Consider the following 19,010-nt stretch of genomic DNA (forward strand, 5'->3'; position numbering starts at 1 on the left):
TGTCTGTAGGTCCCCAATGTCTTTGTTTATGAGTTCCATGATGATCCTCTCCATAGCCTTGCAGACTAAGCTAGTCAGGCTTATGGGGCGATAGTTTCCAGGGTCCATAGAGGCTCCACCTTTGTGGAGTGGGACCACTGTTGCTGTACGCCATTCTGTGGGCACATATCCTGTAGTGAGGCTGAGATTGTATAGCTGTTTTATTTGAGGGATTAGTTCCTCTTGGAGTTCATGTAGGATGCAACCTGGGACACCATCTGGTCCCATGGAAGCAGTGTTTTTTGCTTTGGAGAGGGCAGCCTTCACCTGAGCATCAGAAATGTTTGGGAGGTGGCCCTCTGCCGGGATAGATACTTGCTCTTTTGGGGGGGGAGGAGGTGAAGAAGTTTGCACTGAACCTGTCTGCCAGGATATTGGCGATGTCTGTGGGTTCAGTGTATTTTTTGTCATTTAGAATCAACTCAGAACAAGTCTAGGAGTTGCTTCCCAGGTTTCTAACATAACTGAAAAAAGCCTTATGATTGTCTTTGGTGTCCTGTGCAATTTTTCTCTCGAAGCTGGCCTTGGAGGATTTTATGAGGGATCATAATTTTTTGCTAGTACTGATCAGAGATGCCTTCCCTATTAGGGATTTTGCTCTATCATGTAGTAGCTTCCTCCTTCTGTTGTACAGTTTATTTATGGCAGGGGTCCACCAGACTGGACGCCTGCCTTTGGATGATTGGGTCTTGGTTTTGTTTGGGATAGCATGATCCATGCATTCCTGGAGATGTCTGTAGAATGCGTTTATATAGGATTCTGCAGTTTGGGCTGTAGTTTCCACTGGCCCTGGGGCCTTGAAGGATTCCACTTTGGTTTTGAGAAGTGAGAAGTTCGCTTTTGAGAAGTTTTTCACTGTGGTTTTCTGGGCTGGGGGTGGGGTCGGGATGTGGACATCCAGTGAAATTAATTTATGGTCTGATCTTACCAATGAGGGATATACTTCTGGTGTGGAGCATAGAGTCTCCATGTTGGTAATGATCAGGTCTAGTATGTTGTCCCCTCTTGTGGAAGTGGTGACTAGTTGTTCCATAGCATTTGAGTTTATAATTTCCAGGAACCTTTGGGCTAAGGTGCTGGGGCTTGAGTAGTGCTCCCAGTCAATGTTTGGGTAGTTGAAGTCACCCAATATAATGGTGTTTGGAGAGATCTTCATGTTCTCCAATGTTTTCAGGAAAGCCGAGTGGGATTCCTGACTTTGAGAGGGTGGTCTGTAGGATGCTATAAACTGAAAAGTAGTCTTGCCCACTGTTAGTTGCACATGGATTGTCTCCAATACTTCGTGCAATGCCACTAACCTGGAGGTGTGGATATCCTTGATAAATATGGAAACTCCCCCTCCTTTTGTGGTTCGGTCCGGGTTTTGGGGCTGAAAAGCATGATATGAGGTATAGCCTGGTAGTGCTGGGGTGCTCTCTGGAGCCTTGAACCAGGTTTCTGTCACTGCACAGATATCGATGTTCTCCATACTGAGGAAAAGAAAATACTTCTAGCTTGGACACATTATCCATCGTGATATTTTGTCCAGGCCCAAATAAGTTATAGTCCCACTTTATTCATCATGCATTTGGCCCATTATTTTATATAATGCACTTTTTGGGCATTTTTGGGCAGTTCTTCCACAATATTGGGTGATGTGGCTGAGCTCCTCAATGAACTCTTTTTGCTGTAAGTTTAGCAAAAACTTATGAACCAATGAACCTATGAACCCAGATAAGAACACACTATAAATGCTATTTGTCTCTTTAGATGTTCATACTTGTTTATGGAACCATTTTTTAGGACATTCAACTCAAGACAAAAAATGATCCTTTACACTTTGTCATAGGCATTTAGATCCATTCCTTATGCTGATAACTCATTACTAAAAAAGTCTTTCAGCTTTTCCCAGTTAGGGGTCACCACAGCAGAACTCCAGTCTGGTAATGATTGGCAGTGGATTTTTACGGTGCCAAGTTGCCAGCCTTATGCCCAACCTTCAAAGAAGGCACACCCATTCATGCACGCACCTACCTGCATGTCTTTAAACATCACTCGACCGCAGGGAGGACATGCAGACTCCACACAGAAGGCGCTCCAGCCAAGAATCAGATGGGAGAACCTCTTGCTGTGAGGCAAAAATGCTAACCGCTGCACCACCTCCGCATTATCTAATTATTACTAATTAATTATTACTAATTGCAGAAGCCCATTATAGAAACTCATACACTTAATTAAAAGGAATTGTACATTATCAGTTATACTAACCTGGACAAAGGGAAAACTCTCACTTTAAAAGTCATTTAAAGTTTTGAAATTATTACAAAACAGTAATATCTTTAACATTTCTGAGCTGTTTGAAGCCCAATACAAGTATTATAATGCATTTGAGGTCAGGGTTCCTGATCCCAAAGCGTCAGTGTCTTCCAGTTTACAGTTAACTGGTATAACTGATATTTTCATTATCATTCCTCCATTTATAATCTCTTAAATGGTAATTGAATATCAAATCTACACAAGTTTTAAGCTCTCATATGTATTCTTGGTAGTACCTCCCAGCTATACCAACAGATGGCTGACTTAATGAAAAGTAATAAAGAAGGCTTTCTGGTATTAAATTTCCATGGTATGAGCTTTATTTGCTGCTGTGGTTGAGTTCTACCGTAATGTGAAAAAATAATAAAAACTTAGAGGTGGAATACTTACTGTTACTGTCCCTCAGCTGTTCATTTCCCTTACAGTTCTCAGCTGAGATGTCCTTTCTGCAAAAGATCTGCATGTCCTTCATTTGTCTGTGTAGGCTTTTAACAGCTGATTTGGGATCCTTCAATATACCATAGCAGTCTTGCAAGTGACTTGCTAATACTTTAAAATTGTTCTCAGGAATATGTGCAGTGAGAGAGAGAGAGTGTGTTTGTGTGTGTGTGTGTGTGTGTGTGTGTGTGTGTGTGTGTGTGTGTGTGTGTGTGTGTGTGTGTGTGCTAGTTGCATACCCGAATGCATGTGCATGCTTGTGTGTTTGTGTGTGTGTGTGTGTGTGTGTGTGTGTGTGTGTGTGTGTGTGTGTGTGTGTGTGTGCTAGTTTGTGTTGCGTACTTGAGTGCTTGCTTGTGTATGTATTTTGTGTGTGTGTGTGTGTGTCTGCTAGTTTATCTTATGTAATTGAGTGCATGCTTGTATATGTGAGTGTGTGTGTGTGTGTGTGTGTGTGTGTGTGTGTGTGTGTGTGTGTGTGTGTGTGTGTGTGCATGTGTGTGCTAGTTTGTGTTGTGTACTTGAGTGCTTGCCTGTGTACCTGTTTGTGTGTGTGTCAGTGTGTGTGTGAGTGTGTGAGTGTGCGTGTGTGTGTGCGTGTGTGAGTGTGCGTGTGTGAGTGTGTGTGTGTGAGTGTGTGTGTGTGTGTGTGTGTGTGTGTGTGTGTGTGTGTGTGAGTGTGAGTGTGTGTGTGAGTGTGTGTGTGCTAGTTCATCTTATGTAATTGAGTGCATGCTTGTATGTGTGTGTGTGTGTGTGTGTGTGTGTGTGTGTGTGCACATTTGTGTGCACGCACGTGCACGCAATTCCACATGAATGCATGTACACAGGTGTGCACTTGCATCCTAAAGTAGGACAGTGCCCTTTCATGGTTAGTTTTTGTCACCTTCTACCCAATCAGAGAGTCTGGATCCCTGGATTGAAAAGTTAATCAGAGAAAGAATCTGTGAATAAATTAAGATTTATCACACATTTAATTTCTAGTTATCTTCATATCAGTTAAATACTAATCAATTAAAATGTTCTGTACTAAATGACTTTGTTTTTTTAAGTTTTTCAAACTGCCATGATAGGAATCCAGGAGGTAACTTATATGATCTGATGTTGTCGTTTTCATTCTTCCTCACAAACGGGTCTCGGATCTGATCCTCAAATCTGACTCGGTTGTATCTACCAAATGTCAGATCCAACGCTCTAGCTCCTCCTCCTACCCATAATGGCCTATTCCATTCCCACCTCCTTAGATCCTGTTTGCTGCCATCAAGATATGATGAACAATCTGACTCAAGTTTGTAAGCTAGATATTTTTGGGGTATTATATTGCTTTTTCTCATTTAAGATATTTTACCCTGTTAATTTTAACTTCTGTCACTTTCCTCCTCCCTCCAGTTTTTCACTGGCCCTAGGACCTTCTTTTTTCCACTAGTTTGTCCAGTACTGTGTTCCTTGGTATTTTGGCCTGAAATCCCCTTGTTTTATATATATATATATATATATATATATATATATATATATATATATATATATATTTGTTAAAAAACAAAACAAAAAATTACTTCATGTTATCTTTATGAAAAATGTCTGAGAAACCAACCAGTTTCAGAAAGTGCACTTCTTGTGGACAACTCTGATACCCATAAAAGTGTGTATATTGTCTCTGAGCAGCCCACCTTGAGTCTTCTTGCACTGTTTGTCTGACATTTTATACCGGGATGCTCTCAGACAGGAGAAACAAATTGATTTTGAAAGGACTTTTGCCTGTTGATTCTGGTGCTCAAACCTCCCTCTAAGGTTACACACCCTACTTTGGAGTCTTGAAAAAGACCCATTTCGAGATCTCTGAAGGCTTCTTTGGAACCTGCTGAAAAACTGAAGAAATTCTCAGAACATAAGATTGTTGGCCAACCTTCAGATCCATGGCACTCTTTGGATCTGACTGGTATGGCACATACTATTAGCTCTCCTGCTCCATCCAACTTCATTTCAGATCCTAAACCCACAGATCTGACCAGCAGAGGTTGCTCACCCGAACTCCAACTGAAACCAGTCTCCCCAACCCTGCCATCCAAGTTATTTGAGACTCTGTGGAAGCAATCTAGGCCCTCATTCACTGCTTCATCCAGATCTTTGAGGAGTATGACAAAGGCAGATATGGATAGGATGATGCAGAGATGTCTCAAGGCTCAGATTCAGATGAGGGTCATCCCAACTCCATCCACTGTTGGATCTGTGAGTGCTCCTGCCCATCCCATTATTTTTCCCTCTCTGATTCAGCTTGTGGTTTCAGAGTCTCAGGATCAAAGATCCCCAAGAGATTTGGCATTGGATCTGTGGAACCTTCCATTCTAGACTCCGATGATGTTCCTAATCAGCCTTGCACTGACTCCTTCAGATCAGACTGAATCTCGGATCCAAGAAGTCAGTGCCTGGTCTGAGAGATTGGGTTTGGCTCTGACTTTGCCAGATCCAATCCTTCCCCTCTGTGCCTTGGCCCTGGATAGCTTAGATCTGATTCATTCTGGAGGGCCCAGATCCTTGGTTGACCTTGTCCTTTCTTCTTCAGTGGCTTCTGCTCTGAGAAGGGGTGGAGAGGTCTTCCTGTGTCTGACAGCCATTCAGGTAGTGGAAAGGGTTTTGCCTTTCCATAGAGAGCCATCCTCTTTAATCTCAGATCCTATCATTCACCCATTAATGGGTCCTGCTCCTAAGATTCAGCCAGTTCTGGGAGGCCTCCACACAGATTCCACAGTGGGATTCCTCCCTCTTCTGATGCCTCTCTTGACCACCTGATGAAAGAGGTTCTTTGGAAGAGGATGTGTAAGAGGAGGCACATAGACTCCCATATGGAGTCTGTCGTGGGAGACACCAATTTTGTTAAGGGAGAAGGATCTCCCCCAATCAATACATGATGATGTCTCTTTAAAGACATCCTGGAAATCCTCAAACAGAAAGGTGACTATTCTTCCCAAACTCATTCTTCTGAAGAATCAGTGTTCCTGGGGGCTTTTGGGGCTGGCCCATCTATGTCTTAGGTGACCACCCCTGTAGAGGAAATTGTTGACTTGGTTTCCTGTCGGACATAGAATGAACTGGACACTGTCAAGCTCATCTCCAAACACACAGATAAATTGTTAATTCCTCCTTCAGACAAACCCCACTGAAGTAAGGCTTTCCCCATTGATGCTATTGTTGTGATGGCAGCCACCAAGAAGGAGCTAGCTGAGCAGAGCTCCTCTGTCCATCCACTGAACAGAGCAATGGACATATTTGGAAAGCCCATGTATGCCTCAGCAACTTCCGCACTGAGGATGTTAAATTACCTGGCACATTTTACTCGCTTACAGAGAGATTTGATCAAGGAGGATTCAAACTCTCTCACTGAGTCCACATCTGTGAGGATCTCAAGAAGATTTCTCCTTACTGGGCTAGCCTTTCATCTATTGCTAATTCGTCTATGAGCTGATCTCACACACAGTGGAGGGTGCCTCACATGCATCCGGTTTAGGCATAGCTATTAAGAGACATGCCTGGATGAAACTATATGACTTTTCGGAACACTTCAAGGTATCTTTTGTTAATGCCCCCTTTGATGGCTCCTCGTTGTTCGGGCCATCAGTGAAGGGTGTGCTTACCCACAGCAAGCAGGAAGGAAATACCCTGTCTGCCATTGAGTTCAGGTTTTCTACCTCTCAATGTTATTTCTCTAAGAATCAGAAAGATGGTAAGAAAATGTGGTTCCGGAAACCTCAGGGACCTTTACAGGGCTTGCGCAGGAATGTTTTCTCCAGAGGCAGAGGAGGATCTTTCAGTGGCAGAATGGGTAAAAAAAAAACAGGGCCTCAGAGACTCTTTCTCTTATAGGCCCTATCAGAGCTCCTGAAGTACTGCCTGACTGTCTGCCTGTGGAAGCATTTGGAGGTTGTTTTTTCCTGCACCTGGGCACCTGGACAAACTTCACAAAAAATGCTTAGGTGCTAAGTATAATATCCAGAGGTTACTATATACCCTTTTCTCTTTCGCCTCCTGTCCATAGGAAGACAATCCCTGACATTCCACCCAGTCAGAGGGAGTATACTGCTCAAAAGATTCAAAAGCTACTACAATAAAGAGTCATCCAGGAGGTTGCAACTGAACAAATAGGATTCAGAATGTACTCCCACTTCTTTTTAGAGCCAAAGAAAATAGGAGACCTAATGCCAATTCTGTATCTAAGCAATCTGAATCAGTATGTAAAGAAGTCAAATCTCTGAATGGTTATGGTTCAGTCCATCCTGCCTCTTCTATACAAGGACAACTGGATGTGGACTGTAGATCTCTAAGATGCATACTATCATATCAAAATAGACAGATGTTCCAGGAAACACCTGCACTTTAGGCTGGGAGCCAGTCACTACCAGTTCAGACCACTACCCTTTGGACTCACCCCCCCCCCCAGGGTGTTTCCCAAATGTATGGCAGTTGTGACAGCTCTCTTGATACTCAAAGGATTCCAGATGTTTCCCTGTATCGGTGATTGGCTCCTCATCACCCAAACCAGACATTGACTTCTACAAGTCAGGGATTACTTGCTTCAGATCTCCAACTCCCTAAGCATTACCATAAACCTTGTCAAATCACAGCTGACTCCTCTACAGAGTCTGGAATTTATAAGAACTCAACTGGATATGATAACTCAAGTGGCATCATTGCCTCTTCATCGCATCACATCATTGAGAAATCACCTGTGAGTGATACTATCTCTTTCGTCTCCTCCAGCAAAACTTGTGTCACAAGCTCTTGTGTCAATGTCAGCTGCCATTCTTCTAGTTCCTCTAGCCAGATTCTTTATGCAAATCCTTCAATGGCCACTGGCAGTTCGATTTCTTTACCAGCCTCTATTTTTTCCCACAAAACTCATTCCAATTTGCAAATGTCATGTTTGCTTGTGGATCCAGTCGAACAACTACTTCATGGGCAGACCATTCTCTCTTTCTTCCCCCAGTAGCCACGGTGACCATGGACACTACCCAACTGGGGTGCGGTGGGATCATTTAATGGGAAAGATGGTCCAAGGCAAGTGGTCCCTCAAAAAACAAATTGCATATCAATTTCTTAGTGATGAGAGCAGTCCTCTTAATGTTGCAAGTCTTTCAGGACATTCTACCTCTAGGCACTATTGCAATCCATATGCACAACATGTCAGTAGTCTGGTACATCAACAAACAAGTAGGAACCCTTTTTTATCCATTGTGCAGAGGGGCAATGAGGATCTGGGAATGGGTGATCTCTTCAGACTGATTTCTTTTTGCAATGCATATACCAGGAAAAACCAATGTGCTGGCAGACAGACACAGCAGATCCATTCTGATTCCTCATGAGTGGTCCCTAAATCAAACAGTAGTGAATATGTATTCAATACGCAGATGATTCTACTATTGTCTACTCAGCCTCCTCTCTAGACGAACTACAATCCCAAACACAAAAAGCTTTCAATACAGTAGAAAACTGGTTCTCCAACCGCTGCCTCTTACTAAACGCTAAAAAAACTAAACTTTTACTCTTCACACCTACCCAAAGGACTACCCCTTTTCACTTCACCCTCACATCTAATAATGGCACCCTTATTTCCCCTGATCTGACCACTAAACTCTTAGGAGTCACAATTGACAATAACCTCAACTTTGACCCACACATAAATACCACAGTAAAAGTATTCAACAGAAAATTAGGATCCCTCTATAGAATAAAACCATATCTAACACCATTAGCTAAATCCACTATAGCTAGAACTCATTTACTCTCAACCCTTCTTTATGCATCTCCCATCTACACTAACCTCTCCAAAAAGAACCTCAACAAACTAGCTATATCCTATAATAACATTGCCAGATTTGCTACTAGCTCCCCTTATAGAACTCATCACTGTCTTAATCTAAAAAAAACTAGGCTGGCTTGAACTTCCAAATCTGATACAATTTCATCAACTCTCAATAACTCACAAGGCCCTTAATCAGCCCAACAATACTCCCATACTCTCTAGCTTTATTACACCATATAGTAATCTCAAAAATTTACGATCCTCAAACAAAATCTTTATGAATATAACTAAATCTAAAAACTTAGCAGGTAATTCCTTGTTCTCCAACTCTGTTGGAAAAGTATGGAATCAATTACCACCTGATCTTACATCCCAGACCTCTCTCCCACTTTTTAAAAGACATCTAAAACACTACTTCAATAACCACTGGTTATGCTCCTGTTGTAACCCTGACTAACAATTTCTTGTCTCTGACCTTCTACCTTCTCTAAATACTAAACTCCTTAAAACACCTTAATATCCTTTTCTCTCATATAAATTATATAAGTGTACTATCAAACTAAGACCTACTAAGATTTGTTCAAAAAAAAAAAAAAAACAATGTTTTATTCTTCTATATTTTTACATAGAATTTATAATATAACTCTCTGTTACAATTATACCTGTTTAAAACAGTTTTTGATGTCATCATTATTGCTGCATAGGACTGTCTCTATGCTTTTTCTTACATTGTATGTTATTTCCTGGAGCTTTTCTCCCCGGGCCTCTACTGAAAATGGACATATATCCAGTTAGACTAGCCCGGTCAACAAATGTAAAATAAATAAATAAAATATGATCTTTAACCACTGAGGCCAGCCTTGCTGTGACCTATTTGCCTCTCCCATGAACAACAAATGCAGCAAATGCTTTGTACTGATCCCACCTCTGGGGGAGTCACCAAGGGGTGCTGTGATTCATGTTTGGCCCCCAGGTCTCATCTATACTTATCCCTTTCTTCATCTCATTCCAAAATTCCTACAGAAAGCAAGAAGGCTGAAGAGCTCAGTAATCCTCATTGCCACCTTCTGGCCTTGACAGGTAAGGTTCCTCTTCCTCTGGTCTCACTTGAAATATCTTCCATGGATACTGGAACCCACTCAGGATCTCTTACCTCACCCGTCAGAAAATCAACATCCCAATCTCCATGCCCTCAAACTGACCACATGGTTTCTCCACTTCCAGTGATAGTTAGACAGTCCAGGCTTGCTTCCCCAGTTCTTGACATTATCTTGGCCTCCCAGAAAACTTCCACCAAGAAAGTCTACAGAAGAAATTGAAAAGATTTTCTATATGGGCATTGAAGAAGAATATTGATCCCTTGTCAGCACCTACTTCAACCATTTTTCTTTTTCTCGCTACTCTTTTTAAGGAAGGGGCTAGTTTTTCACAATTAAACTTCAGTTAGCAGACATATCTAACTTCCATGCTGGAAACAAATCACTCTGTGTGCCATCTTCCAAATTATGTCAAGCATTCATGAAGGGAATTTTCCTCCTTAGACCTCCAATAAAGGATCCCTCTCTTCCTTAAGATTTGATGGTGGTTCTTCAGGGACTAACTCAAAAAAACTTTGAACCAGCAGAGAAATGCAACATGAAGCTTCTTTCTTGGAAAACAATCATTTTGGTAGCTAATACTTCAGCAAAAAGAATCTCTGAATTCCAGGCCTTATTGTTTAGGCCTCCTTGCATTACTTTTCATAAGGATAGGGTGTCTCTATGAACCAACCCTTGCTTTTTACCTAAAGTGGCCATGGAGACTAGCATTAACCAAGCCATATGATTACCAGTTTTGTCTCCTAATAATGGTGAATATATGCTGCATTTTCTTGATGTCCACAGGCAATTATGTTTTTATCTTCACAGAACAAAACAGTACAGGAAGTCTGATCAGCTGTTTGTATCCTTTTTTCCCCCTAACTGTTTGGGTCGGCAGTATCCAGAATTACTCTGGCCAAATGGATTACTGATTGCATTTTGATGATTTATTCTCAAAAAGGTTTGGAGTTATCTCATCCTCTTAGAGCACATTCCATTAGAGCTATGGCCACTCCATCTGCCTTTTCCTCAAGAACTTCAGTTGATGACATCTGAACTGCAGCTACATGGGTCATAGACTCATACCTTTGCTACACATTACATATTAGACATTGTCTCTAGAAGCAGAGCTTTATTTGGTTCGACAGTGCATGCCCTTCCTTGAGGGCTTCCTGAAAGTTATGTAGCAGGGGACTCTGACCCATTCATGAGGAAGAATGAAAAGGACATCAGATTTCGAAGTTATGTACTTACCATAACTTGGCATCTGTGATGTCCATTTTCTTTCTTCCTCACCTTACTTCCCAGCCATGCCCAAGCCCTGTCATTCCTAAAAGGATCTTTGGATGATATTGGAACCAGCATGTTCCTGGTTTGAGCCTAAATCTTTTTTTTTCTGTCTGTTCTATCTCTATAACACAGTGGGGATAAAGCAGCAAACTCAATCTGAGGAGTTGGGGTAAAATAGGGCATTATGGGTAGAGGGAGCAGCACAAGTGTTAGATCTGAAGTCTGGTAGATGCGTCCGAGTCAGATCCAAGGATCGGATCCATGACCCATTCATGAGGAAGAATGAAAATGGACAACACAGATGACAAGTTATGGTAAGTACATAACTTCTAATTTTACTTGGAATCACCTGAAAATAATCTATTAAAGCATTAATTGCTGACTCAGCATTATAAAGGTAATTTAACTACTTTTCATATCATTCAGAATGAACAGCACAAAGGTATAGGATTCAATTTAAATCAGGAAGGAATTTTGCTTTATTCTATTTTATGTAACTCAAAAAGATTCCTAAATATAGTAATGGGTTATATGATGACATTAAAAAATCTGTTTGATCTTTCTGAGAATGATTTACTTCTTCTTGATGATCATTGGGTATCTATTCATCCAGCCATCCACCCATCCATCCATCCATCCATTCACCCACCCATTCACACATCCATCCATCCATCCCAAACAATCTTTCCCGTTTTTGCACATCATACCACACTAACAGTAACAAAAAAATAGAACCAATATTTACACCATGGGTATCTAGCTAATTTCTTAAAATCATGTACATATTTTTCATCCATTAAAAAGAAAAAACACTATTCTTATTTAGTAAAAACTATATAGCTGGACTTTTAACTGGAACAAAAGCAAGAGAAGGCTTGAATCTTATACCACATGTGGGGATTTTCTTTTTAATTTACAAATTATATTTTATTGCTTATTATCTCATTCTACCACTCCTTAATAACAAGCCCATCAGCTCTACATGTATAAGCAGATCAGCCAATAAATCAATTGTAATCTGTATATATATATATATATATATATATGTATATATATATATATATATATATATATATATATATATATATATATATATATATATATCAAATATCAGCTCACCGTACTGTTCAGGCATGACCAAAGGGCAACTTCAGGTGTACTCTCCAGTCCAGCTGGTGAATCTGGGTATCCTGAGGCAATGTTACAACTGCCTCATGTACACAGACAGCCCTCTCCTCCTACCACAAAACACTAACATATGTGAGAGATGCAATTATACAGCCAAACTGGAGGCTAAGGTATCTCCACCCAAGACTGGAACAGACAGTCATGAGGAAATGGTTAACACTTGCACCACACCTCCAGCCTCACATAGACCTACTAAATCAGCACTGGCAAAAGATACACATAAATACACAAAATCATACTTGGAGGCTCTAAATAAAAACCTGCAAAAGCATCAGAGAGCTCCAAAGCAGACACCCACAAAACCTGCACCACCCGTCATAAACCAGACAACACATAAAACACAAAATCAATGTGCCGCACAATCACAGCCCTTAAGGCAAAATAACACACCTAACACACTAGTAATAGGTAACTCAATAGTCAGGCACACTGATGCCCCACTCACTAGGCTGAACAAGGAGAAGGTTACTGTTAGCTGCCTGTCGGGAGCCAGAATCCGCCACATAACACAAGCACTCAGGTCACTCCAGACCAAGTACAAATATGACTCTGTCATTGTTCATATTGGTATGAACGACCTGAGCCATACCTCCCTGGACTACATGAAAAGAGACATGGAAGAGCTCTCTGATCATGTAGCCCAGGCGGGTATGACCCTGACCCTGAGTAGCATCCTGCCCTCACCAAGAATAATACCTCAGTATAAAGAAAAAATGATCAGTTTCCACAATTGGCTAAGCTTCTGGTGTCATTCAAAGGGGATCCAGTGTCTGTCAGCCTGGGATGACATGCTCAACAAGCTACATTGCTTCGCAAGAGATGGCTTGCACCTGTCACCCCTTGGCTTTCGAATATTGGCCAAGGCTCTTGCTGCCCCCATAGTGCCTTTTTTAGGCAAGGCTCAAAATTCAAACCCACCTCCATAAACAGCACAAGTAAAAAACTGAGGGTTATGCTACTCAACGCCAGGAGTTTAAATATCAAAATGCATACACTCAAAGCACTCCTAAGTATGGAGAATGTCGACATCTGTGCAGTAACTGAAACCTGGTTCAAAGCTCCAGAGAGCACTCCAGCACTAGTGGGCTACAACTCATACCACACATTTCGGCCACAGAACACAGACTGAAACACAAAAGGAGGGGGTGTATCCATATTCATCAATGATACCCACACCTCCAGGTTAGTGGTGCAGCATGATACCTCTGAGATCATCCATGTGCAACTAATATCAGGCAAATCTGAAATGCAAATTGTGGCCTGCTACAGATCACCATCCATGACCCAGGACCACCACTCCTCCTTTCTGGAGACACTGGAAAACATGAAGGTCCTACCGAACACCCTGATCTTGGGAGATTTCAATTACCCTACCATTAACTGGGAAAACTACTTGAGTACAAACTCCCAGGCTCAGCGCTTCCTGGAATTTATCAACTCAAATGCCCTGGATCAGCTGGTAAACTCTCCTACCAGAGGCCACAATATATTGGATCTGGTCATCACCAACATGGGCGACAGGTGCTCCGTACCAGAGGTCAACCCATCACTGGTTAGATCAGACCATAAACTAATCACCCTGGATGTCCACACCCCACCACCACCCCCAACCAAGGAAACCACAGTGAAAAACTTTTCTAAAGCAAACTTCACCTTATGTAAGTCAGAAGTGGTAAGTTTCACAGCCCCCATGCTAAAGGATAACACTGCCCAAGATGCAGAATCCTTTACAATTGCACTCTATGAGTACCCACAAGGATGCATGGATCGTGCCTTCCCTAGCAAAACCAAGACTCACTCCCCTAAGAGAAGGAAACCAGTCTGGTGGACCCCTGCCATAAATAGGTTATACACCAAAAGTAGGAAACTAGTTCAGAAAAAAAGCAAATCCCAAGAAGGAAAGACATCCCTGATCAGAAACTAAGGTCCCTCATATAATCATCCAAGGATAACTTCAAAAAAAAATAGCCAAGGACTCGAAAGATAACCACAAAGCCTTCTTTAGCTATGTCAAAAATCTAAGTGGCAACTCACAGATATGCTCTGAGATAGTGCAAAATAGCACAAAATATACTAAACCTACTGATATTGCCAACATACTGGCAGATAGATTCAGTGCAAACTTCACCTCCCTCTCACCTTCAAAAGGGCCCACAACAATACTAGAAAAGTGTAGTGTCCCAGAAATCACAGAAGCACAGGTGAAAACAGCCCTTTCAAAAGCCAAAAACACAGCATCAATGGGGCCAGATGGTGTCCCAAGTTGCGTCTTGCACGAACTACAGAATGAACTAACCCCCCACCTAAACACGCTGTTCAACCTCAGCAACTCCACAGGCTACATGCCCATAGAATGGCACACAGCACTGGTTATTCCGCTCCACAAAGGAGGAGCCACAACTGACCCTGGTAACTATTGCCCCATAAGCCTGACTTGCCTGGTCTGCAAGGCTATGGAGCGCATCATCATGGAACTCATTAACAAAGACATTGGGAACCTCCAAACACTTGACCCGACCCAGTTCGGCTTTGTTAAGAGCACATCATGCCTACTAAACCTGGTTGACTTCTTCAAGACAGTTACCAAGGCCATAGATGAGGGAAAGGTGGTTCACACAGCCTACCTTGATCTCACCAAGGCGTTCAACACCATTCCTCACTCAGGTATTATAGAAAAACTAACCAGCCTGAACATAAACCCCTATGTCACAAGATGGGTTGCCAACTGGCTTGCAGACAGAACTAAGAATAGCGGGCTCCAGGTCTGACTCTAAACCAGTCACAAGTGGTGTCCCATAAGGCTCAGTTCTGGGACCCCTAGTGTTCGGCACATATTTCTCAGAAGTACAGGCAAACACAGGAGGACTATGGCTAACCAAGTTCGCCGATGACTGCAAACTAGGAGCCATAATTGACTCTCCGGCTGACACGGACATCCTCCAAAAAGGCCTTACTGAGACAGACACCTGGTGTCAAAGTCATGGCCTCAAGCTAAATGCCAAAAAATGCATAGTCATCCTATTTGGGAAACACAAAACACCTACAAATTACCACATAGGCGGCAGCCCCCTTAATACAGAAGAGGTAATAAGAGATCTGGGGACCCAGGTAGATAGTAATCTCTCCTTTGACAATCATATTGCCAAAGTAGTTAAGAAATCTTTCTATGTTGCCCATCTAATTACTAAGGGGTTTGCATCTAGAAATAAAGAGGTTATACTGCCCCTCTACTCATCACTCATCAGACCCATCATAGAGTACAATGCCCCATTTGGGATGTACCTCACAAGACACTTCCAACAGCTTGAAAGACCACAAAAGCACCTCAATAAGAGGATTACTGGCCTCAAATATATGTCCTATGCAGCCCGACTGAAAAAACTCCGGCTGTACTCAGTGGCATATCGCTTACTCAGAGGTGATCTCTGCCTGACTTACAAAGCCATGTTCAACTCAGAATTGATGGACATGCTCCACCTAAAGAAATCCAAGTCACTGCGAGCCACGCGCTCTAGTGAGCTAAACCTCACCACAACAATAAATAGAACATGCTGGAGGGATAGATTCCTGTCACAGACTCCCCAACAAAATTCCTAACTACATTAGGCAGAGCCCCTCACTAACACTCTTCAAGAGAAGCTTTGACGAGTGGATGGGTAACAGAAAGTACACCCCTTGGATCACTTCATTGGCTCTGCTTGACAGAGGCTCAGTTAATTAATCAATGGGGTGGTGAAAGCCGACACACTCTGGCTAGGCTTATAAATGCCCTCGGGCAGATAGCCTAGTACCTACCTATGAACCTATGAACCTATATATAGATACATTTGCATATATATCTATATCTTTATATTTATGCATCTATATATCTATATATCTATATCTATATATATAATTATATATATATATATATATATATATATATATATATATATATATATGTATATTTGGATTCCTATTACAAGAACGAAAGTTCACTTTAATGAAAGTGAACTTTTGCGTAAGGGCACTTCACCGAAAACACCGCAGCACAGTGGAGGACATAAAAAACAAGCTATGTCCTCCACTATGGTGTGAGAGTCACGGACCTTAGGGTTAGGGCACGGGTTAGGGTAAGAGGATAGTTAGTAAAGCTATCCCCTTACCCTAACCCATGCCCTAACCCTAAGGTTCGTGACTATCGCACCATAGTGGAGGACATTGCTATGTCCTTCACTGCGCTGCAGTCGTCACGGACCTTAGTGGTAGGGCATGGGTCATTGTAAGTGGATAGCCCTATGGGCTATCCATTACTATGACCCGTGCCCTAACCCTAAGGTCCATGAGTACTGCATGGAAGTTCAGTACAACACCTGTTTGTTGTACTGAACTTCGCTTAAGTGCACTTTCGATTAAGTGCACTTTCGCTGCAGTGAGCATTCCATGCACTATTTTGAATTAGTGAAAATTCAATCTACTGTATAGAACCCATATATTTATATGTATGTATGGGTCTATTTTAGAAGACTGACAAACCAAAAGACTGAATCCCAAAAGACTGAAAATTCAAAATACTTAACACATTTTTAATGCAGGGAGCAAGCCCCCTGCACCCCTCATGTGGCCCCCACGCCCTCTGCTAACTATATATACCACCTCCAAGATCACACAACAGTGGAGAAGGGACAAATTCCAACATTCAGTATTTGAATTTTCATATATAGATATATATATATATATATATATATATATATATATATATATATATATATATATATATATATATATATATATATATATATATATATATATATATATATATATATATATATATATATATATATATATATATATATATATATATATATGAACAGTGCATGGAATATGACAGATCTTGACCCAGGCCATGGAACAACTTAATTCAGATTTTCAGCTGTCACTTATGATTTAAATATCTACATAAACAAATAAAAAAAGTGCTGAAAAGTGCTTGAGCTCTCCGTGTTTGTATTTATTGATATTTACGCTTATTACTCCTGGGCTGCTGCTACTGTTAGCTATATCAGCATTTTCTCTGAAAGTAATGCAGGAAGAAAATCTTACAGTTTAGTACTTTTTTTTTAACTGGATGTTTCATTCTATACTTTGAATATAATAGCTTTGCATTATTTCAGTTAAGTAACAGGTGATTGTGTGTGTGTGTGTGTGTGTGTGTGTGTGTGTGTGTGTGTGTGTGTGTGTGTGTGTGTGTGTGTGTGTGTGTGTGTGTGTGTGTGTGTGTGTGTGTGTGTGTGTGTGTGTGTGTGTGTGTGTGTGTGTGTGTGTGTGCGCGTGTGCGCGTGTGTGCGTGTGTGCGTGTGTGTGTGTGTGTGTGTGTGTGTGTGTGTCTGTGTGTGCTCCATCCAAGTAATTATTAAAGCTTAAGCAAACATTGATAACAGAATCCATTCCCTTGTTCTGTCTTTTTATCCCACCGTTGTGTATAGTTCCATACCGTAACCCCATGCTTGTTTTCTGTTTACTTTTGGCAGAGTTGAACATGGCAGCAGCAATAATTTCCCTTGTCAGCATTGTTATGATGGGAATGGGTTCTCTCTGTGTCACTATGGCCCTCAGTAAAAAGGTCGAGTTCCTGCTCAAACCTGCTTCAGTCAGCTTTTTACTCTCAGGTGAGTCTAAATGTATTTCCTTAATTGTGGCATATCCTATTCATTTAACATTTACCTTTCATTTTGCATGTAAAAATGTGAACAGCTTCTCTTTTGTCATGGAAGAAGGTCCAGAAAACCTTCATAGGGAAATGCATATGGAATAACAATTTACGTACACATTCATCTTTTGAGAATGATTATCTTGAAAAATATATGCACATAAGATAATCATGATTTTTTTTATCTTAAAGCTTTAGTAAATAAAAACAAGGCTTGATTATTATTTATAAACTAGATATTATATTTGTCAAGTGACACCAGGCCATGATTTACATTATTTAAACTGCATTAGTAATATACTGAGGCATAAAGTGAATAACAACAGTGACTTTTAAACAAAGAATTTCTTTCAAAAAAATCTGTTTTTTCAAAAGTGATGATACAGTAAAACAAAGTAGTAATCAGGGCTGGCAGTATACTACTGTATGTACAAAAAGTGTTGCTTGCGCAGAAATCAAGGAAAGCTGTAATTGTGGTAGCCAGAGGTAAGACTGCCGTCTAAATGGCATGTTCAGTTGTAGAGGCCACCATTTGAGATACAGTGGAGGTAGAAAATGAATGATCACAAGGCCATCTTTAAATGACCTGTTGAAAAAGCAAGTTCTTATGATTCACTTTATGGCAGAAGAGACGAATTAAGTGGGTTTAAGACAGATGAAAATGATCCATATATTACAATATAAAGTGGTGAATAAGGAAAATATTAACAATCATTTATTTTCAAGCCCAGGAATTCAATAATATGCCTAGTATGAGCCACAATGCCCATTGTAAAAAGTTCCTCTTACTACAACACAGTACTTCGTGATTCAGAGAAATGTTAGGTGCAGTGAGGAGAGACCTCATTATGTGCTAATTTACATGTTTCTGAATCACATTACCTACTCTAAAGTGCAGATCAGCAGAAGCACCACCACCGGTCACACTTGCACACATAAACATGTAGTAAAATAGAGACATGCACACTCACCACTTATCCTATACTTGTCCAGGTTGCAGATCATCCATGATGTCATATTTTCTGCTGCCCACTTTCCTCAGGGAGAATTACAGTCAGTGCACAATGCCAAGCATTTGAGTTTAACATTACATATCCTTCAGTAAAGTCATGGTGGGGCAAACCCTTATGAAGTTGGGTGGTATGCCTAACTTTTTCCAATTCCTCCCCCTCCTGTGTGATGATGTGTTGCAGAC

General features: G+C 41.2%; 1 protein-coding gene across 1 annotated transcript in view; it reads left to right on the forward strand.

Moving 5' to 3' along the window:
- Positions 1-19,010, forward strand: part of CACNG6 (calcium voltage-gated channel auxiliary subunit gamma 6) — a 730,930-nt gene that overhangs the window by 685,598 nt on the left and 26,322 nt on the right. Inside the window, exon 3 of the mRNA XM_044080421.1 lies at positions 17,637-17,774. Coding sequence (XP_043936356.1) covers positions 17,637-17,774 — 138 coding nt within the window. The remainder of the gene's footprint in view (positions 1-17,636; positions 17,775-19,010) is intronic.

This window comes from Protopterus annectens, chromosome 1.part1 (assembly GCF_019279795.1).
Source record: "Protopterus annectens isolate FY-2018-M chromosome 1.part1, PAN1.0, whole genome shotgun sequence".
NCBI classification, from domain to species: domain Eukaryota; kingdom Metazoa; phylum Chordata; order Ceratodontiformes; family Protopteridae; genus Protopterus; species Protopterus annectens.